Genomic DNA, 25,641 nt, shown 5'->3' on the forward strand with positions numbered 1-25,641 from the left:
GGTTTATAAAAAAAAACACACACACACACAATTTATCATTTGCAGTGTAACCAATCTTTCTGGAAATTCTTGCTTCATGCTCTTGGATGTATCCTGCATAGTTAAAGGCTACTTCATGAGGAATGGATTTATATAAAAACTTTTTTACACATTGTAATTTTAATAAACCCTTCAGGTCAGTCCTATGAGAGGCAAGTCTTTTCACTTGGTGGTCTATGTTTGCTATGGCAACAAATATGATGCATCTTTTTTTATGTACATTAGTTGAAATATTTCTATGAATTTGAATAACCAAATAATTCCAACGACGGGAACCTTCTGCAAGATCCTTTAACTTGTCCAATTGGAGGAGCCTTTGTCAATTGAGATTACAATGCTGCTTATAACACCAGAAATAAAATCATTTCTGCTATCGACAGTACATCAACAAATTTATCTAGAGGCATCAGAGTGCAGCTTGAATCTTGGTTACTGCAACCTAAAAGGCAATTACACTACACCATGCAATGCAATGAAGGTTTAAGTAGCATGGCGTGAAGGATGCAAGCCATGTATGACACAAATTTTCCATATTATTCATTACCCTCTACATACGTGGCCTTTGAAATAATAAATTAGTTGACTACCACCCTATAATAATCAAACTTTCAGGCTTTTGAAATATAATGTATAACTAGAGACATGCACAGTTTTTCTGTCTGAAAGCTAATACTGCAATACAAACCCTTCCTAACCTAAAGTCTTTTTATTGAGACAGGAGGCTGCATTAATAACCAAACGAGTATGGATAATGGTTTTGAGACCAGGTTGTTCATTAACCCTTACAGGACGGGCTAAATATATATTAAGCACACCCCCAGGGAGGGCAAACTTTAAGGTTTACCAATTTAAGAAAAAAATGCATCATTGGAAAGTGGAAGATATGTAAATGCACAAGGTGTAAGAAAACAATTAGGAAGCTGAAAGTGAATAATAAAAATTTTACCAAGTTATACATCTTTTTTCTCATTATTTTGTAAAACCATAATTACAGCTCACACAATGTCATAACAGATAAGAACTAAAACCAGTAACTTTTTGAGACGCAGTAACTTTTTGTGAGATATACATGTATTTTTTTAAAATATTTCTTTGCACTTTTCATTACAAAATTACAATTACAGCTGACATACTATCAGATAAGAATTACAACCAACAGCAATCCCTGGATATATTTATGAGTAAATAAATAAAAAGACCTCATTGGATAGAGAGGGGCAATACATTCCACCATCTAGTCTCAAGGCACACTGATCCCCCTCTGTCTTTTGCTGAGCTTCTACAGTTGTTATGTCATTTAAGGACTCCTGAAGTGATATGAACATCTTTCCTGCTAAATTCTTCAAAATCATATGGCTTGTAATATTAATACTCACATGAGTTAGCCCGTCCATCGCTCAAAACCTGTTATAGATTCTCTTTTAATCATGCCCATCCATTATTTCAAATTCCTATGACTTCATTATAATATGTGACCATTCTCAAGATAGGACTTAAAATACAGAAAAGCTTTAATATAATAGGACAGGTAAAAAAATCAACAGCTCTCAAACTAGATAACATGACTCAAGTCCATAAGCAGTCACCAGGCTAAGTAATGACACATTCTGCGTAGGGCAGCACATCTGTCACCAAAAATATAAAAAAACAAAAATTTAAAGGTACAGTATATACAATGAGAATCTAACTATTACAGTGTTGCTTGAGAAGAGACTTTATGGTATGCAGCATGATACAAGAAATAATAAATTGTCAAAAGTCTCATATAACTTATTATTTACGATTATGATTATACTTATGCTTAACAGCCGATCAAGGTATAGAGACCAAATTTTCAAGCACCGGGTATACTGAGTGACTCAGTACTTGGTATGCCAGGCATTGCACAAAAATGGAACTCCTTGTCCAAATCATAGAACTATAACTACTACTACTAATCTCCATGGTCTAGTTTAACTAAACTACCAGTAGTACTATCACTAATAACAGTATGTGATGACAGTGATGATGATGAATATATACATCTAAACAAATACACAATGTACAGTATGTGTTCTCTCTCTCTCTCTCTCTCTCTCTCTCATCGCTTCATCTTTATCGTCTCTCTCTTCTTCTCTCTCTCTCTCTCTCTCTCTCTCTCTCTCTCTCTCTCTCTCTCTCTCTCCCAGAAAAATATGTGCATGTTTGTGTTGGAAATTTGTTAAAGTTGTGGTCCAATTTTCATCTTCCACACATTCAATATATTTTCTTATCTAGTTTGAATTGAGGACAATTCATAAAGTTACTGTCAAACAGGGTCTTGGTAGAATAAGTTTAAATAAGACTTTATTGTACATATGTACATACATACATAGATGTAAACCTCTAAGTTCACTCTTGCATTTGAACATAAATTACATTACACACTGAGGTAGCCAGCCCCCATATTTCATCAAAACCAAACTGTCACTATGCAAAGATTAGGGGGTGACTACTTAAAGAGAAAAAAGAAATTGGGGGTTTGTTGCTTCAACACATGCATACATACAATACCTGTATAAGAAAACAACAAAATGAAGATCAACAAACATAAATCATAGAAACTCATATAAATAATACTAATAGTATATAAATAGTATAAAGCACAATAAAAGAAATTAAAATAAAACATAAGATAGTAAATGACTGGAAAAGATAGGCAATAAATACAGAATATACATACATGCCATTACCTGTGTGCAGATCAAGTGCTTATACACATATGTAGGAAAAATATTGTGGTCATTTCCTTCCCTGTGCCACTTTTCCTTCAGTGTAGCTTTGTAACTTCTCTGTTGCCACTTTCCCTTTAGTGTAGCTTTGCAACAAGTGCCACACTTATATGTGAATTCTGCTGAAGTGGGCTATAAATCAACAGCACAGACCACTGACACTGGTAAGATGCATATCATATAACAAAATATAATTCACAATTGAAATTAACTTCAATCACAACAAAATGCATGTTATACAATCGTTTGTGGGTGCATGGAAAAATGTGCATACACATAAAACCAACTAACCCCCAAATTCACTGAAGATTCCTTATAGCCTTGAAAACTGAAAATCATATAATCTAAGATTTGTGGTGGTAGTTTTGAACTGTCTGGACGTCACACCTTATTGTAGCCAGCTGTTTACATGTTGAACAGTAATAACATGATTGAACAGGTGAAATACATTTTGCATTATCTTTGCTCTGTCAGTTGGCAATTCTACAAAGTTTGGCAAATTCTCATATCTAATGCAAAACTTTTTAGTAAAAAACCAGGCTTTTTGAAATTTAACATTCATCAAACAAAATGTTTTGGGAATTAAGATTATAAACCTAAGTTAAACCTTGAACTAGATTATTGCCTAATATGTATTTATGCAGCTTTAGATTTCACTAAACTTAAATCATGTAAGGAATTTAATAGAGTCTGCAGATCACTTTCAACTTGCTGGCGAGAATCTGACAAAGAAAGCTGGTTGGTAAACATGGTAAGCAGTTCTGCTTCTTCTGGGTTCCCAGAGCACTCCAAGTATGTCTGCATCATCTCTATGACCTGAAAGTTAGTAAATGCATAAGAAGAGATACAATAAGAGGCTATTTTTGGAAATTTTATAATCCTTGCACACATGAAGCACAACATTTGTAAATTCAGATATGCAAGGCTTCATAAAATGAAAAGCTGACAAGACTGCAGACATGTCAACACCCTTGGGAAACCCCTATAAAGATTCTCTGCCACCTGAGAATGACTGAGATTCTGGGTACCATATGTCTCCTACTAAAATCTTTACAGAAGCACCCTGCTGTGTTTAACTTTTGCCCAAATGTGTACTAATAAAACATGGTAGAATCCTGAACTGCTACCTTTTCTCTTATCCATATTATGAACATCAACCAACTTTGAGAAGAGAGAGATAATAGTAAGAATTGAAAAGACTATAAAATCAATTCAGTTGATGCTGCTATTATTTCCAACAACCTGTTTAAAACAGGGTCTACTCCCTTTAAATAATAATACTATTAACAATAATAATAATATGTTTTATTAATGATAATTGCTGCACCAGTTGCATTAATTTTATAGAGATTCTTCTCTATTTTTCTAATTATGGTTTTCTCATTGTTGCTTAAACTGGTGAGCAATGCACTGAAGGTTGGCATGTTGAAAGTAGGTAATTATTAAACACCAATTTTACTAAAGCATCTGGGGCATTAATGAAACTTTCAGGGTATAACCCACTGAGTTTCTCAGGCGTAATGTCAATTTTGAAGATTTGTCTGGGACTTCAAACATCCTTTAGGGTGGAGGTAGGTGATGGACTAGGCCTGAATATTACTGTCGCAGGAGATTGTGTCTTGGTGGGTGGTGAGGGCTTGATTCTTGATGACCCCTTCTTGGGCGTGACAGGAGATCCTCTTCGCAAGATGCATCAAAGTCATACCAATGTACTTCCCAGGACATCCTTGGGCGGGGCATATGAATTGGTATACTATGTTTGCCTGCTTGAGGGGGGTCTCTTGTTGTCCAACAAGAAACCCCCTCAACCAGACGAACGTAGTACTATAACAATTCATGTGTCCCATTCGAGGATGTCCTGAAAAGTACATTGGTATCACTAAGATGCGCCTTGTGAAGAGGATCTCCTGTCACGCCCAAGAAGGGGCCATCAAGAATCGTGCACTCATCGCCCACCACAATTCATTCTCCTATGACTATATTATTTGCAATACATATTTGAATAACAGGAGAGCATATGACACTTGCCAGCTACACCTTCTGAAGGCACTACTCAATCAGGAGCAGAAGCCCTCCATGAATATGACACAGGAAGCTTCAAATTGCCGCCAGAAAAAGCATCAATTCAAGAAAATACCACCGGAGATGGTTTTGACTAAATCAATAATACCAGCAGTGACATCATGTAGCCATTGGCCAATTAAAATTTAGCCCGCCGTAATGTCACACTGCTGAGAAGATTGTCACGACTGCAATGTGCATGCTTGGGCACTGGTTGAGCAGACAACCCAGCAGCCAATCATAAATCACTCCCAGTCAATAGCCAATGAAAAAGCAGCAGCATGAAGACCCCCTCCTGCCTAGTGCACCGCCAGTACATAAGCAGACGGACTACTTTCGACATGCTAACCATTAGTGCATTGCCCACCAGTTTATGCAACACTGAGAAACCATAATTAGAAAAATAGAGGAGAACCTCTATAAAATTGATGCAGCAATTATCTTTAGTAAAACATATTTAAAAGAGGGTTTACTTCCAGCATACAACAATAATAATACATTTGACCCCAGCTATTCACTGACTCCAGATTCGCAGATTTCGCTATGGACCTTATATACCCATTATTTGGGGGAAATTCTCGTATTTGCACTATTTTTCTATGAGAAATATCCACAAATTACTGAATTTCCATATCAATTTTATGATTAATTGCAGTTTTTGTAATAAAACTATAAAAAAAAAGGTATAAGCATTTTTAGTGGGTTTTTTCTGAGTTTGAACTAAAAAAACCAGGTATAAGCTTTTTTTAGTGGGTTTTTCTTGAGTTTGAGCTAACAACATAGGCAGTTTTAAGCATTTTTATAGGGGTTCTAAGTATTCGCAGATTCTAGCTATTTCCGGGGGAGGTCTGGTATGCATCCCCCGCAAATACGGGGTACATTGTAATAATAAATAGCATGGTCATGGGTATCCACGCATGTTTATAAGGTGTGCAACAAATTTGAACATCACCTTTAATGTTGAACAGAATAGATTTGTTACAAAAAATTAGGACATAATAAGGGCAACAGTATAAAAAATACATTTAATAAAGCTACCAACCTGATAAACTTGTCTTTTGATTTCTTGTGAGGAGGAATTACTATCTCTCTGAAGGTTCCTTAGCTTAGATCGAGCTAGGTGCAGCGGAGAATACCCCTGATTATCTGCTTGCCTTACATTTGTGCCTGGAGAGGGAGAGAAAACTGGTAAATGGTAGCCACTGCATGCCATAGTAATATTAAATTTACTAAAAGAAATTTTTTTGTAGTTTACAGATTCACTATTACATGTCGAACAGTTCTTTGAAGCAATGTGTAACACATTAGAGAAAAGTGGTTTCTTCTACTGTTTGCACTTGTTAAAAGATGTCATAATTCTTTAAGTACTGTTTATACTTTTAGCTTAAACACACCCCATAGCCAATTGCAAAATAAAAGGTTATTGGAACTGGAACTGTCACAGCTTCCAAAGAAATATCATACCTTTTCATCTCATCTCTACAATATCTTCGTACATACTCAGATGCCAAATTTATTATACTTTACCTTGCTTCAATTTCTATCTTTCCCTGAAGAATGACTCCTTATGAGGACCCTTACAAGTCTAGAAATGAGACTGTAGTCTCACAAGCATTAACACGTGTTTTCTGTTAAAATTTTGTAAGTGATTGGTTAAAGAAACTAATAATTTTTGTTCAAAATGTACCAATAGAATAATTAGCAATTCCCGTTGTTAAACATGCACCAACACACCACGTATTCAGCAGTTCGAGCAACAATCCACCGCATATATATTGGCTTTAAAAAAAAAAAAAAAACTAAATGTCATGATACATTACTACTAATAACTTCAATTCATACTAAGTTTCACGTTTCAGAAATAATCAATCATTAAATTTTTAGCTGAAAACAATAAATACTACAATAAACTATACAAGTTTTACTGCAAAACCATATTATAGACAAAAAAGGCATTACAATTACTTTCCTCCACAACAGTATCAGCATTCTAATTTCAGAGTATGAGTTTAATATCAAAAGTGGTAACCAATAAAAGTTTTAATAAAGAACTACAGTACATATAGGAATTTTTATTCGTGCTCAACAAATAAAGCAAACTGCACTTCACTGACCTGCTCTTAGCAATAGTGTCACAGTGTCAATATGGGATGTACAAGCAGCTAAATGCAGGGCTGTATTTCCTATTGCATCCCTCTGATTTGGATCAGCTCCATATTGAAGCAACAGTCTGAAAAATAAAATCAGTACGTATTTGTGAAACAAAGAATGGATTACATGAATTACAAGTTTTTCTATTGTAACACTCAAGTTCATGTTTGTTACATTTTTGTAGTGAGCATAAAATGTGAAATAAGCTCTCCACATCAATTAATCACACTCTCACAACAATAAGTATTCATCAATCAACGCAATATGGAAACCACAAATAATTTACCTGTGACATTTTAAACTGGAGTACATACACATATAGTAACAATTATCATCTTGCAGGATGCTTTAACTAAAGTATGATGGTATAAAAATATGCCAAAAGTGTAGCATTTCAAAACTCAATAAAATCCACACCCCAACCGAAAAATATAAGAGTAATCCCTTGATGATGTTTGTGCAATGAAGATTACTATACGTATAACTTACTGGCATGGCAGACAGCATAAGTACAGGTATAAGAAAAAACAGTAAATACATTAGGCAGGGGACTACAATCACAATCACTACCATATCACAGAATCTTAATAGTAATCCCACTGTCCCTAGTACATATCTCCATTTTTCAACATCTTCATTGCTTCCCAAATTTTAACCATAATTATCAAAACATATCAACAACACTCCTTCTGAAAACAGTACTTAATTTCATTAAAAATAAACTGGGCAGTTCATTATCATGGTATCTTCTTGCTGTACAGATTCCAACTTTACCTTACAATGTCTGTGTAACCTTTTGATGCAGCTACATGAAGTGGTGATCTTTCTTTCTCATCTGTAACTCTTGGATTTACCCCTTCCCTTAGCAACTGCTCAACTGTGTCAACATTATTCAAACTTGTTGCAATGCGCAAGGTTCGTTCCTCTGTAAAGAATTAAATTCATAATGAAACAAATCGTACTTTAAGAATACAGACATATACATCATTTTCAGCCATTACATGATTTTCTACCTTGAATTAGCTAATCAGTGTTGAGAAGCGCATGAATGAAACAATGTGCAAGTGAAAATTTATGCAAATAAACCCTTACTTGCTTTTGAAGAGAGTATTTGGTACTGATGCTGTCTCATTCTAAGGCGCAAAGTGCGTATCTTCTTTTGAAGAGCATTATTTTCATAAGGCTGGATTGCATACCCCTGTGCTGTAATATAAAAACTGTTTAGAAAGGAATATAATCCACACACCTTTTGAATAAATAGCTTGAAAGGAATATCATCCACATATCTTGTGAATAAAGAGCTTGTGATTTCGAAGTGGAGATTTATCTTCACTTTCTCACCGAACCCAATCCAATATACTTTATTATCAGGTGGACCCAATTTCATATCCAACTGAGGGAATGGGAGGGACATGAACAAGAAGAGCTTGTGAGGCAAGTTGCTGTTCATAAAATCTTGAAGCAGCAATGAGGAACTGTAGGAAAACACTAAAAACTCACGATGGAATATTCAGAGAATGCAGTTTATTGAAATTATTATCATTAACCTGTTTAATAAGACCACCCACCAAGTGACATTTTTAGACTATCATACGACTTGTATTTTTGTAAATGACAACTGAAAACTGGAGCAAGGTCAAGTTGAAAGAAGCTGGACTGCAAGGCAGACAAGACCAAAGGAAGCAGTTGAAAATAAGCAGGCAGAATACGGTACAGTACAATGTAATGGAGCTAGAGAATCCATGCAGAGAACCTTTAGCACCACATACAGTCCAGCCCAATTGGAGCTGAAACATTATCTTGGTCGTCTGTAACCATGCACTACCATACACTGCACCACTCAAGGGACAGTATAGTTAGTGTTTCCTACAGGGGATACAATGAAATGAGCAATTAAAAGGGTATATTGAATAAACAAATATAGGTGGAGAACACAAAATGAGTAATAGAGAACAAAATACATAGAAATAGGTGAGCTGGTGAGGGTATATCCCAAACTAACAAACTCCCCTAACTTCCTGAAATTGTTTTCCTCCATACATATATATATCTAACTTATCTACCTTTGCTGGTAAATATAAAACTACGACAGCAAAGATTTGTACATTTTTGGAAAAATAGGTACCCAAGCATTTTATATCGGTTTTCATTATACAGTTGATGTTTCATTACCAATTCGTTAAAAGATGTATGCTAAAAATTTCAATGAATCATTATACAATAAATATGAGGTAAGTGTTAAAAATGGAGCCATAACTTGGTCCAAAATGATATTGTTAAACTACAATAAAGTTTTGTACATACTTACCTGGCAGATATATACTTAGCTATAGTCTCCGACGTTCCCGACAGAATTTCAAATCTCGCGGCACACGCGACAGGTAGGTCAGGCGGTCTACCTTACCTGCCGCTGGGTGGCGGGTGTACGAACCAATCCCCCTCTCCTGTCAGATTTTCTCTTCCACCTGTCTCCTGAGGGGAGGCTGGGCAGGCCATTAGACATATATATCTGCCAGGTAAGTATGTACAAAACTTTATTGTAGTTTAACAATATCATTTTTGTACATGAACTTTTCTGTCAGATATATACTTAGCTGATTGGCACCCTTGGTGGAGGGTAAGAGACAGCTAAACTAATAAGGAGAGAAAGGAAACAACTGATGTTGTAGGATATAAATAACCTTGGTTCTTACCTGTTCAGGCAGAAGACTTCATTGATACTGTCTCTGAGTCTGCATTGCCTGGAGAGCTACAGCAAGGACGTGACCTGTTGCTGAAAGACTCTCGGATCTACCACTGGGATATCTGATCCCTTTGTGTGGTAGAATCCAAGTAGGATCCTGTTAAAGGGAACTCGTCCGCTAGCTTAACAGGTCCTAACCACTACTACTGCAAGGAGCCACACTCATCAGACCACCTAACCAAACTACTAAAGGTTAGTATTACGACCTAAAGAGATGCCTCCATGCATCCTCTTTAAGACAACCAACAACAACAAACACAAGACATAAGGGAAAAAATATATACAACTAAAAAGGATGAGTTCCAGCTCCCTGCCCCAGCACCGAATCCGCCAATATGTACGGACCCATGGCGAAGCATTTTTCATAAGTGATTCTCACATCACGTAATTAGTGGTTCGCGAAAACCGATTGACATCTCCAGAAAGTTGTCTCCATCAGGTTCCGCACGGACATATTCTTGTTGAAAGCAAGAGAAGTCGCTATGGCTCTTACTTCGTGGGCTTTCACTTTAAGAAGCTTAAAATGTTCTTCCTTACAAGAACCGTGTGCTTCTTTAATGAGACTTCTTAAGAAGAAGGACAATGCGTTCTTCGATAAGGGACGAGTAGGGTCCTTTACAGAGCACCAAAGGACCTCTTGATTAGCCTTCAGTTGCTCTTTTCTTCTAAGGTAGTATTTTTACCATTCTCACTGGACAAAGAGTTCTTCTCCTACCAGCGAAGATAACCCACGAATCTCGAAGTTCCTGGGCCATGGATTTGATGGGTTTTCGTTCTTCGCAAGAAACCCAAGAAGAAAAGAGCAAATCAGAGTCCTCCTTAAATCCCACATTTCCTTCAATCGCTTGAAGCTCACTCACCCTCTTGGCGGAAGCTAGAGCCATCAAGAACAGAGTCTTCTTAGTCAGGTCTTTGAACGAGGCTGAACTAGGGGGTTCAAATCTAGAAGACCCAAGGAATTGAAGAACCACGTCTAAATTCCAGCTTGGAGTCTTAGGAGACTGTTTCTTCACTGTATCAAAAGACCTAATAAAGTCATGCAGGTCCTTATCCTCCGATAAATTGAGGCCTCTGTGTCTAAAGACAGTCGCCAACATACTGCGATATCCTTTAATCGTTGAAACGACTAGACCGCATTCTTGTCTCAGGAATAGAAAGAAATCCGCAATCTGGGTCACAGAGGTACTGGAAGAGGAAACGTTATTTCTCTTGCACCATCTTCTGAAGACATCCCACTTCGACTGGTACACTCGTAAGGTGGAAGACCTCCTAGCTCTAGCGATTGCTTTAGCAGCTATTGACGAAAAGCCTTTCGCTCTGACCAGTCTCTGGACAGTCTGAAGCCAGTCAGACTGAGAGCGGGGAGGTTTTTGTGGTACCTGTCGAAGTGGGGCTGTCTGAGTAGATCATTCCTTAGAAGAAGCGATCTTGGAAGGTCCACCAACCATTCCAGAACCTCTGTGAACCATTCTTGGGCTGGCCAAAAGGGAGCGATCAATGTCATCCTCGTGGAATCTGACTCTGCGAACTTTTTTAAAGTTAACCCCAGAATCTTGAAGGGGGGAAACGCGTAAACGTCGAGTCCTTTCCAATCGAGAAGAAGAGCGTCTATCCCTATTGCCCCTAGATCCGAGATGGGCGAACTAAAGATCCAGTCTCTTGTTCTTTGAAGTGGCAAATAGGTATAAGTGCGGCCTGCCCCACAACTTCCACAGGCTCTGGCATACATCTTGGTGCAGAGTCCACTCTGTGGGAAGGACCTGATCTTTCCTGCTGAGGAGATCTGCTCTTACATTCCTCTCTCCCTGTACGAATCTGGTGAGAAGTTTGATCCTCCTTTCTTCGGCCCACAGAAGAAGGTCTCTTGCTGTTTTGTACAGGGAGAAGGAATGCGTCCCCCCGTTTCCTGATGTATGCCAGAGCCGTGGTGTTGTCCGAGTTTATCTGCACAATTGCTCCTCTTACGTTGGACTCGAACTCTTTCAGAGCCAACCACACGGCCATCAGCTCTTTCCTGTTGATGTGCCAGGATACCTGGTCCCCCATCCAGGTTCCTGACACCTCCTTGGTTCCCAGAGTCGCACCCCAACCTGTTTCCGACGCATCGGAGAACAACACCAGGCTGGGGTTCGGGATTGTAGAGACAGTCCTGCAGAGAACTTGTTGGGATCTGCCCACCATGTTAGTTCCTCTTTGACTTGATGCGAAATGGACAGGGAGGACATCAAATCCTGAGAACGACGACTCCAATTCCGATGAAGAAAGAATTGGAGCGGTCTCAGGTGCAACCTTCCTAGGGAAACAAATTGCTCCAGTGAGGAGAGCGTCCCCAGTAGACTCATCCACTCCCTCACTGTGCATACTTCTTTCCTAAGAAGGTTGTTACTTTCTCGAGTCCCCGGGCTATCCTTTCCTGAGACGGAAAAGCCCGAAAACTCTGAGAGTTCATCTGGATCCCCAGATAAACACACTCTTGATCGGGAATTAAATTTGACTTCTGTAGATTGACCAGGACTCCCCATGAATTCGTCAAATCCAGGGTTTTCTTTAAGTCCTTCAGACAACGATCTTTGGAATTGGCCCTTATAAGCCAATCGTCGAGGTACAGGGATATCCTCACCCCTTCTAGATGAAGCCATTGCGCTACATTTCTCATGATGGCCGTAAAGACTTGGGGGGCCGTCGAGAGGCCAAAGCACAGGGCCCTGAATTGGAAAATTCTTCCCCCCATCATGAATCTGAGATACTTCCTCGAGGAAGGATGGATTGGTACGTGGAAGTAAGCGTCCTGCAAGTCCAAGGACACCATCCAGTCCCCTGGACGGAGTGCTGCTAGCACCGAAGCAGTGGTCTCCATCGTGAACTTTTTCTTTTCTACGAAGAAGTTCAGGGCGCTTACGTCCAACACCGGTCTCCATCCCCCTGAGGATTTCGGAACTAGAAAAAGGCGGTTGTAAAAGCCTGCTGAATGATGATCTGCCACTAGTTTGATCGCCACCTTTTCCAGCATCTGATCTACTGCTAGTTGGAGGGCCTGATTTATGATGGGGTCCCTGTATCTGGCCGTCAATACCCTCGAGGTAGTCGTCAAGGGAGGCCTCGAAGAGAACGGGATGAGGTACCCCTTCTTCACGATTGAAAGGGTCTAAGAATCTGCGCCTTTCTGGGCCCAGACTTCTGCAAACTGTAAAAGCCTGGCGCCTACAGTTGTCTGAAGGACTCGAGTCTTACTTGGGAGGTTTGACTGACTTCGCAAAAGTCCTCCCTCTTCTATTCGGTTTGCGACCTCTGAACGAGGTGGATCTTGAGGTAGAAGCCCCTCGAAAGGGTTCCTGAGAGGTCGACTTCACTTTCTTCGTCTTAGTCGGGAAGGCAGGACGAGGCTTCCTTGCAGACTGGGCTAGAAGGTCCTGCGTAGCTTTGGCAGAGAGAGCCTTCGAAATATCCTGAATAAGATGTTTAGGAAAGAGCTGCGCGGAGAGAGGAGAAAACAGTAAAGACGATCTCTGTGCGTGGGAGACAGACTTTGTCACAAAGGAGCAAAAGACTGATCTTTTCTTCAAGACGCCTGGACCAAACAGTGAAGCGATTTCGCTGGCTCCATCCCTCACAGATTTATCCATACAGGATAACACACAATTCAAGTCCTCCGGAGAAAAAGACTCTGGTCCTTGTGTCTTCTTGGCTAGGACTCCGAGAGACCAATCAAGAAAGTTGAACACCTCCAACACTCTGAAAATGCCCTTCAGAATGTGGTCCATCTCGTTCATAGCCCACGTTGTTTTGGCCGAGTTCAGAGCTGACCTTCTAGTGGCGTCTACCAGGACCGAAAAGTCTGCATCGGCTGAGGACGGGAGGCCCAGCCCCAAGGGTTCTCCTGTCTCATACCAAAATCCGGTCCGTCCGGAAAGCTTCGACGGAGGGAAGGCGAACATAGTTTTCCCCGCTTCCTCTTTGGTGCGCATCTAGGATCCGAAACTCTTGAGCGCTTTTTTCATTGAGAGGGTCGGTTTCATCCTCACACACGAAGACCATTTCGTTGCCTTCGCCGTGGAGAACAAGTGTGGAGAAGGAGGAGCAGTAGGGCTCAGAGACTCCCCGAACTCCTGAAGAAGAAGCTCTGTGAGCTTCTTGTAAGAAGAAACTGCTGCCGATGTACTCGTTTCTTCGTCAGACCCTTCCTGGCCTTCTTGAAGAGGAGAGCGAGGAGGATCCTTAGAGGAGTTCCTTGCGGGGGTATAGTGCGAGGTTGGAGACAATCGTCTCGAAGGAGGAGTTGAATCCACAGGAGAGCGACGAGTCGAAACCGAAGGGCGCCTTTCCGAAAATTCTTGTCTAAACCCGCACTCCTTCCTCGATGAAGACGAAATCTTAACAGCAGAAGAGGTAGGACTCCCGTCCCTTGAAAGACCACGTCTATCAACAGGGCGCTTACAAGAGGGAGAGAGCCTACCTGAATCCTGGCGCCTATCGTGAGGAGAGCAGCTGCTAGGCGCCGAGCGCCTATCAGGCACAAGGCGCTTGAGAGGATCCTGGCGCCTACCAAGCGGAGAAACGCTGCTATGCGCCGAGCGCCTGTCAGGAGCAGGGCGCTTGAGAGGCTCTTGGTGCCTACGAAGCGGAGAGCGGCTGCTATGCTCCGAGCGCCTAATCGGAGAAGGGCGTTCGAGAGGCTCTTGGTCCTTACCAAGCGGGGAACGTCTGAAAGGCTCCGAGCGCCTAACAGAAGCAGGGCGCTTGAGACGTTCTTGACTCCTAGCAAGAGGGGAACGGTCAGGAGTAGGAAGCCTCGAGATCGAAGAGCGCCTACTAGGAGAACGAAGCAGTCGAGGTTCAAGGCGCCTCTCCACAGGAGAACAGCTACCAAGAGAAGGACGCCTACCAGGCGCAGGGCTCCTACTAGACTCTTGATGTCTTACAGGCTAGGAGCGACATCCATGCGAATAGTGCCTACTAGTCACGGGGTCCGAAGTACGATGATAGTAGTCGGAAGGAGAAGCGCGCCTACTCTCAGAAGGGCATTCTCTAGGCTCTCGGAGAAGACGAGAGGAACGATGAGACGGAGACGACGAAATAAGCCTTCTTTGACCTGAGCGCCTCTCTTCTCTTGAACGTACTCTAGAGGAAGGCGGAAGAGACGGGGCGGAGCGTCTACCGGAGGCAGGAATCCGATCTGGAGAAAAACCTTCGTAATCCAAAGAATGCCTGTCCGACGATTGGCGCCTCGACGCCTCTGAGAGAGAGCCAGGGGAGTGGTGCCACTCTCGTGAATTCCTACGTTCTGCCGAAGCTTCCCCAAAAGAAGGAGATCGCAGACTACGAGGAGAGCGTTCCTTCGTCGAAAAGCGCCTAGCTCTCTTGGTAGGGAGAGACACATCCTTCCTTCTACGGGATCTTGCTGCTAAGGAGTCCGCCAGGGCCGAGATCTGAGCCTGGAGACCCGCCAGCACTCGAGTCGGTGAATCAACAGGCTCTTCCTCCGAAGCAAACTCAGAGCGGGGAGCGGGAGAAGAAGGGCGATCACAGGATCTCCTGGGTTTCTTCGCTTGCAAGGAAGCTTCTTCAGAAAAGTCTTCTGGGCTGGACGCTAAAGTACTGAAGGGAGCCTCCGAGCCCTCTTCAACGGGCGTGACGCCTCCTTAGAGTTCCAACCGCGTTTCGGAGAAGGCGAAGAAGACGAAGAGAAGCACTGGCGAAGGATCTCCTTCTTACGGTCCAAGGCAGCCTGGGAGCGAACTTCAGGATCTGCTGAGGGGACGCCTGACCGGTGGGGGCTCTCACTAGCCCTCCTGCAGCTTTCGACTTTCCTCCTCCACTGGAACTGGGAGTCTGGAAGAGGTCTAGTCCTGGAGGCACTAAGGAGCCGGTCAGACGCACCCTCCACATCACTGGGGACACTGCACTTATCACCATCACTGACACTCTTACCTTGATCAAGTCGAAGAGTCTTGTCTTCCTTAGAATGCAAGGAAGCCTTTGAGGCCGCCGCCTCCGAAGACGAATCTACGGCTTCGGCGAGGAGAGCAGGGGCTGAGACCTGGGAGGAAGGTTCTAAAACTACATTAATGTTAGTTTCGTTTTCACTCACTCTCGACCTGCTCGAACTCCTAGAGGAAGCCTTACGCACCCTATCTCTTTCAAGCTTTCTAATATAAGAAGAAAGAGCCTTGAATTCATCCTCGTTCAAAACCTCGCATTCTTGACAAAGGTTAATAAAAGAACACTCATTCCCCCCTACATTTTACACAGATAGTGTGAGGGTCAACCAAAGCCTTCAGCAACCTCACCTTACATCCATCAGTCAAACATACTCTAAACAAAAATGTTATTGTCATGATACAATAAAGTTTGTTCATACTTACCTGGCAGATATATATATAGCTGTATTCTCCGACGTCCGACAGAATTTCAAAACTCCGGCACACCGCGTGGGCGGCCCAGGTGGTTAGTACCCATTCCCGCCGCTGGGCGGAGGCGGATATACAGGAATCATTCCTATTTTCTATTCAGATTTTTCATACCACTGTCCCCTGAGGGGAGGTGGGTGGGTACTTTAATTATATATATCTGCCAGGTAAGTAAGAACAAACTTTATTGTATCATGACAATAACATTTTGTTCATGAAACTTACCTGTCAGATATATATATATAGCTGAATCCCACCATTGGAGGTGGGAAGGGACAGAATAGAAGGATTTAGGAAACACCTCAAGTGCAGATGATTGACATCTTGATTCCTTACCTGTTAGCATAGCTGACTTCTTGATTACTGTCACTGAAGTCTGCTTTTGCTTTACTAGAGTTGCCAACCTGTGTAGTTGGTGCGCTCTAGATGATCTGTCAACGGGGGCGTGACCACAATGTGACTAGACCATATTGACCATACTGTGAGGGCAACGAAGCTAAAAACCACCACCTGACCTAACCTATCGAAGTTAGTCCCATAACTTCTAGGCTAAAGAAAGGGAAAGCGCCTCAAGCAACTAACCCTTCAACCATAAACCAACACCAAAATTAAAAAGCACACCTACCCCTTTTCTATAGGATAGGATTTGTGCTGCTCCCTGCCCCCAACACCATTTCTGCGGATATGTATGGTCCTAGCGACTCGCAGTTCTCATATGCCGTCTTCACATCCCGCAGGTAATGTGAAGCAAACACAGAGTTGCTTCGCCAAAAAAGTAGCGCTAATGATATCATTATAAGTGCCATATTCTTTCGAAAGGGATGCCATTGAAGTTGCTGCAAACAGCTCTCACTTCATGGGCTTTTATTTTCAAAAGCTTCAGATCACCATCCGAAGCAGGACGCATGGGCCTCCCTGATGGTGCTTCGTAAAAAGAATGCCAGTGCATTCTTCGACATAGGAAAGTCGGGTCTCTTAACAGAACACCATAGATTATCAGAAGGACCCCGACAATCTTTGGTCTTTTGCATATAAAATTTGAGAGCCCTGACAGGGCACAGGACTCTCTCTGGCTCTTGTCCGATGAACTCTGCTAACCCCTTGATTTCAAAGGTTTTGGCCAGGGGTTAGATGGTTCTCATTCTTAGCTAAGAAATTAGGATCCAAGGACACTGCACTGTGTCCTCTGAAACCCACATATTTACTAATTGCTTGAATTTCACTAACCCTTTTTGCCGTAGCAAGAGCAGTTAGGAAAATCGCCTTTCTAGTAGTGTCTCTCAATGAGGCAGCATGCAGAGGTTCAAAGTGAGCCGACATCAAAAACCTTAGAACTACATCAAGGTTCCATGATGGAACCTTCGGATGTAGTACTTTGGTTGTCTCAAACGATCTCAAAAGATCGTGAAGGTCTTTATCATTTGTCAGGTCTAATCCTCTGTGACGGAATACAGCTGACAGCATACTCTTGTATCCTTTTATTGTGGGCACTGCTAGTTTGTCCACATTTCTCAAATGCAGGAGAAACTCAGCGATTTGGTTCACAGAGGTCGTGGAGGAGGAAATACCTTTCTTCCTACACCATCTCCTGAAGACAGCCCACTTAGACTGATAAACTGCTCGAGAATTATAGCTCTTCTCGCATGGCAATAGCCTCTGCCACTGATCTTGAAAAACCTCTCGCTCTGGCCAACTTCTTGATAGTCTGAACGCAGTCAGACTCAGAGCGGAGAGGTTTCCGTGGTACCTCGAAGTGGGGCTGTTTGAGAAGATCTACTCTCTCTGGCAGGGTTCTCGGGAAGTCTACCAGAAGAGACATGACCTCCGTGAACCAATCGCTTGAGGGCCAAAAGGGGGCGATCAGAGTCATTCTCGCTCCTGGCGACGCCGCAAACTTCCTTGTTACCTCTCCTAAGAGTTTGAACGGGGGAAAGGCGTAAACGTCCATCCCCGTCCAGTCCCATAGGATGGCATCTACCGCTATTGCTTCCGGGTCGAGAACTGGAGAGCAATAAATCGGAAGCCTCTTCGTTTTCGAGGTTGGGAAGAGGTCGACTAGCGGCCGTACCCACAACTTCCATAGCTCTTGACAAACTTCTAGATGTAGGGTCCATTCTTGTGGGAAGCATCTGATGTGACGGCTTAAAAGATCCGCTCGAACATTTTGTATTCCTGAAATGAACCTTGTTAGGATCACTATGTTTCGAGCTTTCGCCCATAGAAGGATGTCTCTCGCTATCATGAACAGTGATTGAGAGTGTGTCCCCCCAACCCCCTGCTTTTGATGTAAGCGAGAGCCGTAGTGTTGTCCGAGTTGATCTGGACAACTCGGCCCACCAATCGTTCTTCGAAGAATTGAAGAGCCAACCGAATGGCCTCCAACTCTTTTAAGTTTATGTGCCAGGACCTCTGTTCCCTCTCCAGAGGCCTGACACTTCCTCCTTGCCTAGTGTTGCTCCCCAGCCCACCATGGAGGCGTCTGAGAACAACACTAGGTCGGGGCTCAAAAGGTTGAGGGACATTCCTTCCGAGAGTTTGATCGGATCTTGCCACCACTTCAGTTGATCCTTGACCGCTTTTGAGATAATCAAAGTCGAGTCTAGATTCTTTTTGTCTTTCCACTTTTCTTTTCTGCCATAAAAAACTGGAGTGGCCTGAGGTGCAACCTCCCCAGGGAAACAAACTTCTCCAGTGAAGAAATGGTTCCCAGCAGACTCATCCATTCCTTCGCCGAGCATGTTTCTTTCCCTAAGAAGGCTGACACTTTCTCTAAGCATTTCTGCTGACGTTCTTTGATGGAAAAGCTTGAAAAGCCAATGAATCCATCTGAATCCCCAGATACACGATGGACTGCGTGGGGATCAGATGGGACTTCTTGTAATTGACTATAAGGCCCAGGGCCTTCGTCAGCTGCAATGTCGTCTGAAGGTCCTCCAGGTACCTTGACTTCGAAGAGCGACTGATAGCCAGTCGTCCAGGTTAAAGCGAGACTCTTATCTTCAATAGGTGAAGCCATTTCGCTACATTCCGCATGAGGAAAGTAAAAACCATCGGCGCCGTACTCAGACCGAAGCACAGAGCCCTTAACTGGAAGACCTGCCCTTTTTTTTAAGACGAACATCAGGAACTTCCTTGATTGAGGATAATGGATCGGGACGTGGAAATAAGCGTCTTGTAGGTCCAATGACACCATCCAATCCCCTGGTCTCAAGGCCCCTAGCACAAGACTGAGAAGTTTCCATCCTGAATTTTTCTTTCTTTACAAAAATGTTCAGTCTGCTGACGTCTAGGACAGGTCTCCATCCCAGACTGCTTTGGAACCAGGAATAACCTGTTGTAGAAGCCTGGGGAATCCAGCATTAGGACTTCTTCTACGGCCTTCTTTTCCAACATTTGATCTAGAAGGACGAGTAAGATCTGTTGCTTCTCTGACTGGTATGCAGGCGACAGGTCTATCGGCTTCGTGCTCAAAGGAGGCGCAGAGAGGAAAGGGATCTTGTATCCTCTCTCGATCACATCTAGGGTCCAGGTGTCCGCCCCTATCGTCCTCCATGCCTGAGCAAATAAGGTGAGTCTCGCACCTACAGGTGCCTGAAGGGCAGAAATGTCAATTTTTTCCCTTCTTGATAGAAGAGATCTTACCTCTAAAGGACCCCCTTCCTCTCGAAGAACCTCTAGAGGAAGGTGCTCCACGAAAGGGCTTAAATTTCTTCTTGGGTGCTGGAGCTGTTGAAGTAGAAGCCTGAGGAGTAGGTCGTCTGGAAGATTGAGTCAAGAGGTCCCTTGTTGCTTTCTCTTGCAAGTTTACCGACAGATCCTTAATCATGGACTGCGGAAATAGGTGCGTAGAGAAGGGGGCGAATAATAACTCCGCTTTCTGAGCGGGAGAAACTGCTTTCGCCGCAAAACTACAATAGAGAGCTCTCTTCTTTAGCAGACCTGTAGCAAAATGAGATGCTAACTCATCAGAGCCATCCCTTACTGCTCTATCCATACAAGCTAATACACTCGAAAGCTCTTCCAGCGAAATCGAGTCTTGACTCCTCGATTGTACATCCAAAGCCCCGAGGCACCAATCTAAAAAGTTAAACACTTCTAGCGTACTTAAATAACCCTTGAGGTGATGATCTGTCTCCGTCATTGTCCAGGAAACCTTAGCTGATGACAAATAAGACCTCCTTGGAGCGTCCACCAAATTGGCGAAATCTCCTTGAGAAGAAGACGGTGCTTTCAATCCTGCCTCTTCTCCTGTTTCGTACCAGATCCCCGCTCTCCCTTTCAGTCTAGATGGAGGAAATGCAAACGAAGTCTTCCCTTTAACCTTCCTTGAATCCATCCAATCCTGGACTCTCTTAAACGCTCTCTTACGCAGAGAGCGAAGTGGCCATCTTAACGAAGCCAGGAGCCTTCCTGGCCTTCGATGAGGCAAATTGTGAAGGTGGAGAGCAAGGAACGGGCGCTTGAAAATTGTCTGGGAACAATTTCTTAAGTAAATCCGTCAAAGTCTTATAGTCTGAAGTCGCTGCGCATTTGGTTCGTCATCATCCGTAGGGCAGAGATCACTAGAAGAATCCTTCTCTCGGTCATCAGCGCCCTTCAAAGATCGTGATGACTTCGACACTTTAACATGTGAAATATCCTGACGCTTCGGACTCAACTGTTGATCGTCCTGGCAAGCGTCCCGATATGTAAGGCGCCGCACGTTCTGAGAAGCGTCCTGCTGAGCGTCCTGATGTGTAGGACGCCGTGCGTCCTGAACAGCGTCAGCTCGAGCGTCCTGGCGAGCGTCCCGCGCGTCTTGAAAAGCGTCCTGGCAAGCACTTCGTTGCTTAAGACGCCGAGCGTGATTATCATCATGCAAAGCTTGAACTTCCGTCATGGATCCTTGAGCGTTCTCGGCCTTTTGACAAAGACGCCGGCCGCCTGTGCGACAACTCACGTCTTTGTCAAAGTTCGTCTCTCCTAGGGACGCCCTTTCATGAGGGAACGTAATCACGTTCTCTAATGCGTCGGCTACTAGGAGGAGACTCAAAGGCCGAAAAACGCGGAGAAGAGCCGGGGAGACTGCCTAGTCATCTTAACAGGCAGCCACCTATCCTTCCTCCGATGACTAGGTTCTGCCTCCTTTCTCTCAAAATAGGAAGCTAACTGTTTCTGCATTTCCCAAAGCATTTTCCTTGATGGGGAAAGTTCTCGATCAGGAGAAGGACTTATCCTGTGCGAGGAAGATGGGCGAGGGGATGCCCTTTCCTTCAACTCAGGAACATGCTTAGAGCGACTTGGACGCTCGAAAGAGTCCTCCCCTGATGAAGTCTTGTTCCTTTTCTGTGGCGGAAAAGCTTCAAAATCTTCAGGTGATGAATCTACGTACTGATCAGAAGGACGTGAAGCGTCCTCTTCTCTGAAACCTCTCTTAAGAGGCGACAAGGGCGACGGCCGCCTGTGCGACACCTTGCGCCCCTGCCGCTCTCCCCATGAGAGGTCTTCCGAGAGTCCCAGCCTCGGCGAGGAGAGGAAGTCTCGGAAGAAGAGAAGCACTCTATAAGTACCCGTGCCCGTGCACGAACACCGGCAGCCTGAGATTTGTCCTCAGTTTCTGCCGAAGGGACGTCAGACCGGTCACTAGATCCCGTAACCCTCCTTCGGCTTTTGGCTTGCCCTCTCCCTAAGGCCTGGGAGTCCGGCAGGGGCCTAGGCCTAGAGGCATTATGGGACCGATCTGACGCCCCCTCCACAACACTAGATGCACTAACACTTTTATTGCAATTCATGTTTGATTGTAGAGCAATCACTTAGATTCCAAGGCGCGAATCGACTCCATGATCGTAGATAATACGCTTCTTCTGCAGACACTTCCTGATTGTTCGGAGGCAATACAACAGGATTAGGTTGAAATTACATACTAGAGGAATTAATGGAGATACAATTCTACCTTGACTTCTATTCACAGAAGCACTCCTAGAGGAAGACCTCCTGATTCTATCATGCTCAAGCTTTTTCACGTAAGAATCATATGCCTTCCATTCAATTTCAGTCAATTGCTCACACTCGATGCATCTATCATTCAACATACATACATGACTACGACATTTCGTGCACACCGAATGAGGGTCTACCGAAGCTTTCGGCAACCTCACCTTACATTCCTGTACCTTACACACCCTGAAGCTAGCAGAGCTAGATCCAGACATCGTAATCAAAGAAAAGTCAAAGCCAAATCCAAATCAAATCCACTATCACGTATGCCAAGCCAACAAGCCAAATCAAAACCAAAAGTCAATCAGAATACTCAAGTTAGCACAAGAATTTTCAAAATCCTAGGCGGAGGTTTGTAAACAGTTGTTTACCGACCGGCGACAGAGAAAAATCTGAATAGAAAATGGGAATGATTCCTGATATCCGCCTCCCAGCGGCGGGAATGGGTACTAACCACCTGGCCACCCACTGCGTGTGCCGGGAGTTTTTAAATTCTGTAGGACGTCGGAGAATACAGCTATCTATATATCTGACAGGTAAGTTTCATGAACAAACCGGAGTTTTGGGAACAGAATCTAGATCAGACATTCTACAAGAAAAATCCAGCGCAAAGTCAAAAACGGTCTACAAACAGCGTATGCCAAGCCAAACAGAGCGAATACGTCACCAAAAAAGGTCCAAATCAATCTCCAGGCAAGCGAGAATCGAAAAATCTATCGAAAGGAAACGACAACAGTTCTTATCGTTCCGACCGACAGAGAAAATCTGACAGGAGAGGGGGATTGGTTCGTACACCCGCCACCCAGCGGCGGGTAAGGTAGACCACCTGACCTACCTGTCGCGTGTGCCGCGAGATTTGAAATTCTGTCGGGAACGTCGTAGACTATAGCTAAGTATATATCTGACAGGAAAGTTCATGTACAAAAACTTTACTCATTATTTCAGTAAGGAGCTGATAAAAAAGAAAACTTACAATATGCTTCATATCCACGACTGAGATACATTGAGGGTGACACATTGGCAAAAGTCAGCCCAGCAGGTGGGTCAATATCATAAGATGTGCCACCACTGTCTTCAGAATTGCTGCCTTCACTTAAAGGGAAATGTAACTGCAGATGACTACCTTCAGGAATTTCTGTCTTTGCCTGCAATTGAAAAATTTATTACAATACAGTGTATAATTTCCGGGCAAAAATTTTTTTTTTTCGCACTGCTTATTCTCAAATGAAACATGACATGATTATTCTTATTAAAAAATGCTTAAACACCATAATCTACACAAATGAATGGTAGTTTCCAACTTGACATAAAGGCAGTGGACATGACTTGAGCTATATTGACAAAGTTTTGACAGTTGTTATATGCTTAACTAAACGTTGCTTCAATTTAAATACCCAAGGACTATACAGTTTTTTAACCCAACACTAACAATTTACATGTGCCCTGTAATCAGGAGCTCTCCGGACACAAAAGGAAGAAAAACCCTTACTTGGCCAAGTGTACCTCTAGGTAGCACTTCTGCTATTAACAGTGATAGTTAAGTCCTTCCTTGTGTCTGTCAAGGAAGCACCAAATTAATGTCTTTGCTTCGGATATTGCTTAACTTTGCTTTCTTTGCCATAGAGCTGGGTTTTGCAACTGAGATGTTTAAAACTAAAATCTATTTTTAATACAAACCAAGTGAAGGTTCATCTCCAATATGTGTTTCCATGAAAATTAGGACCACTGGATTTGGCACATATAAACTGATAGGTTTGTATATAAAAGAATCAAGATTATTTTTCAAAACTTCAAAAATTAAGCAATGAAAAATGGTAAAGACTATTTTTCAAACCTGCTGCAATTAAGCAATGAACACTAATAAACCTGGTTAAATTATTTTTGTAACAACAATACTGCACTACTTTACAGCTGAAAACAAAAAGATAATTTTAAACTTAACATTTTGCCCATGGTTTCATGCCTACCAGGATTATGAGCCAAGTGTACAATTTATAATTATAGAAGTGCACAGCTAGGTAAACAAGATACAGTATTCACTAAGTGAGGGGAGAATCTCCCTTTCACCTGATGGCCACCTTGTCATGTACCATGACAGCAGTTTGTTTATGCAAATCAAAGTAGCAGAGAAAAGGAAACCCCTCTACTCTAAGTGAAATAGTAGGTTTGATTTTATGGAACACATTTCCATTTTGTTGTATCGCCCATAAAAATAAGATATGCCTCTTGTCTTACTCCAAACAGCTACCTTTTGGGGAGGTGATGTATGTAGCTCTATGGGTCACTCTATCCGACTAGAGATCTAATATTTGCTCCTATGGAAATATAAACCACCCCTTTTACGTAGAAATATTCCTTAGAGTGAGCAAGAATCAATCATTAAGCTTGACAATTACCTGATGGTAGATAGGTGAATGAAGAGAATCCCTACTCACCTGCCAACATCACACTTTTTCTTCACCCATGGTCAACTACGATTATTTGCTGTACTCTAACTGACCATCAAGCTAGAACTTTTTTCTTTTTTTATATATAGTGCTTGTGTTTTTTGTTCAACTTCGACTTCAACAAGAAACGTGAAAAGGTGTGAAGAACATAGCACTGGTACTAGGAGTGTGTTCGCTTGTTTCCACAGTGAAGCCAAAAGATATATGCTGGTTTCTTCAAAAGTAATTACCCAGCCTTCAATACTGGTGAATCTTTTTGGCTCTTTCCTCCCAGACTTTCCCCTTTCTATCCTTTCCTCCCTCATTCTCCTCTGGCTTGCAATGCCTTGGGTACTTGCAAAACTGTGAAGCAGATACTTAGGGAAAATGTACCAAATGTCTACATGAAGTGTAAACAAACTGACAATTAGCAAGAGCATCTCGTTAATATTAAAAGAAAAAATTTTGATACTTTAATAAGCAAAAGCATGGGCACTTACAAAGGAAAATTATTTTAAGAGGTGCTACAAAAAGCTACGTTTCACAGCTGGAGCCCAGTGAGAAGATAAATTCATTGTCTGCTGTCCAACTGCTAGACAGATCAACAACTCAAAAATTGAGACTGATTGGACATACGGAGAAATAATCAGAATGGGCTACAGCAGCAGGCCAAGAGGAGTAAGAAGGCAGGGAAATTATGGAAAAGGGGCATGATGAAGACCCTGACTAGATTAGAATTCAGTTATAAAGTTAATGACTAGGCAATGAAGAAAACTCATTAGCCTAGATGTTAAAACTCTAATAACATCATCATTGTTGTTGAGGATAATGATGACACTCACACCTAACCGAGATGAGGGGCTGGTACTCAACATGGCACCTTGAGGAGCTTCCATCATGATTAGTACCAGTCCCTCAATGACAGTAAAAACAGAGATAATAGATGGGGACTTTTTTTATTATCTCAGTAGATTTCTGATATTATCTGGCTTATACTACTGCATTATATTCACCCTTTTCTATATTGTTTAACCATAAAACTATATTGGTACCTTATATGATACATGTGTGGGTCATCTCTTTTATAT

General features: G+C 42.6%; 1 protein-coding gene across 1 annotated transcript in view; it reads right to left on the reverse strand.

Moving 5' to 3' along the window:
* Positions 1-2,344: 2,344 nt before the first annotated feature.
* The window catches only part of LOC135208537 (ankyrin repeat domain-containing protein 54-like), a 30,048-nt gene continuing 6,751 nt past the window's right edge, over positions 2,345-25,641 (reverse strand). The window contains exons 2-7 of the mRNA XM_064240832.1: positions 23,101-23,272; positions 8,094-8,204; positions 7,776-7,926; positions 6,965-7,080; positions 5,893-6,017; positions 2,345-3,605 (exon numbers count right to left, since the gene is read on the reverse strand). Coding sequence (XP_064096902.1) covers positions 3,426-3,605; positions 5,893-6,017; positions 6,965-7,080; positions 7,776-7,926; positions 8,094-8,204; positions 23,101-23,272 — 855 coding nt within the window. The 3' untranslated portion in view covers positions 2,345-3,425. The remainder of the gene's footprint in view (positions 3,606-5,892; positions 6,018-6,964; positions 7,081-7,775; positions 7,927-8,093; positions 8,205-23,100; positions 23,273-25,641) is intronic.

Source organism: Macrobrachium nipponense, chromosome 35 (genome assembly GCF_015104395.2).
Source record: "Macrobrachium nipponense isolate FS-2020 chromosome 35, ASM1510439v2, whole genome shotgun sequence".
NCBI lineage: Eukaryota > Metazoa > Arthropoda > Malacostraca > Decapoda > Palaemonidae > Macrobrachium > Macrobrachium nipponense.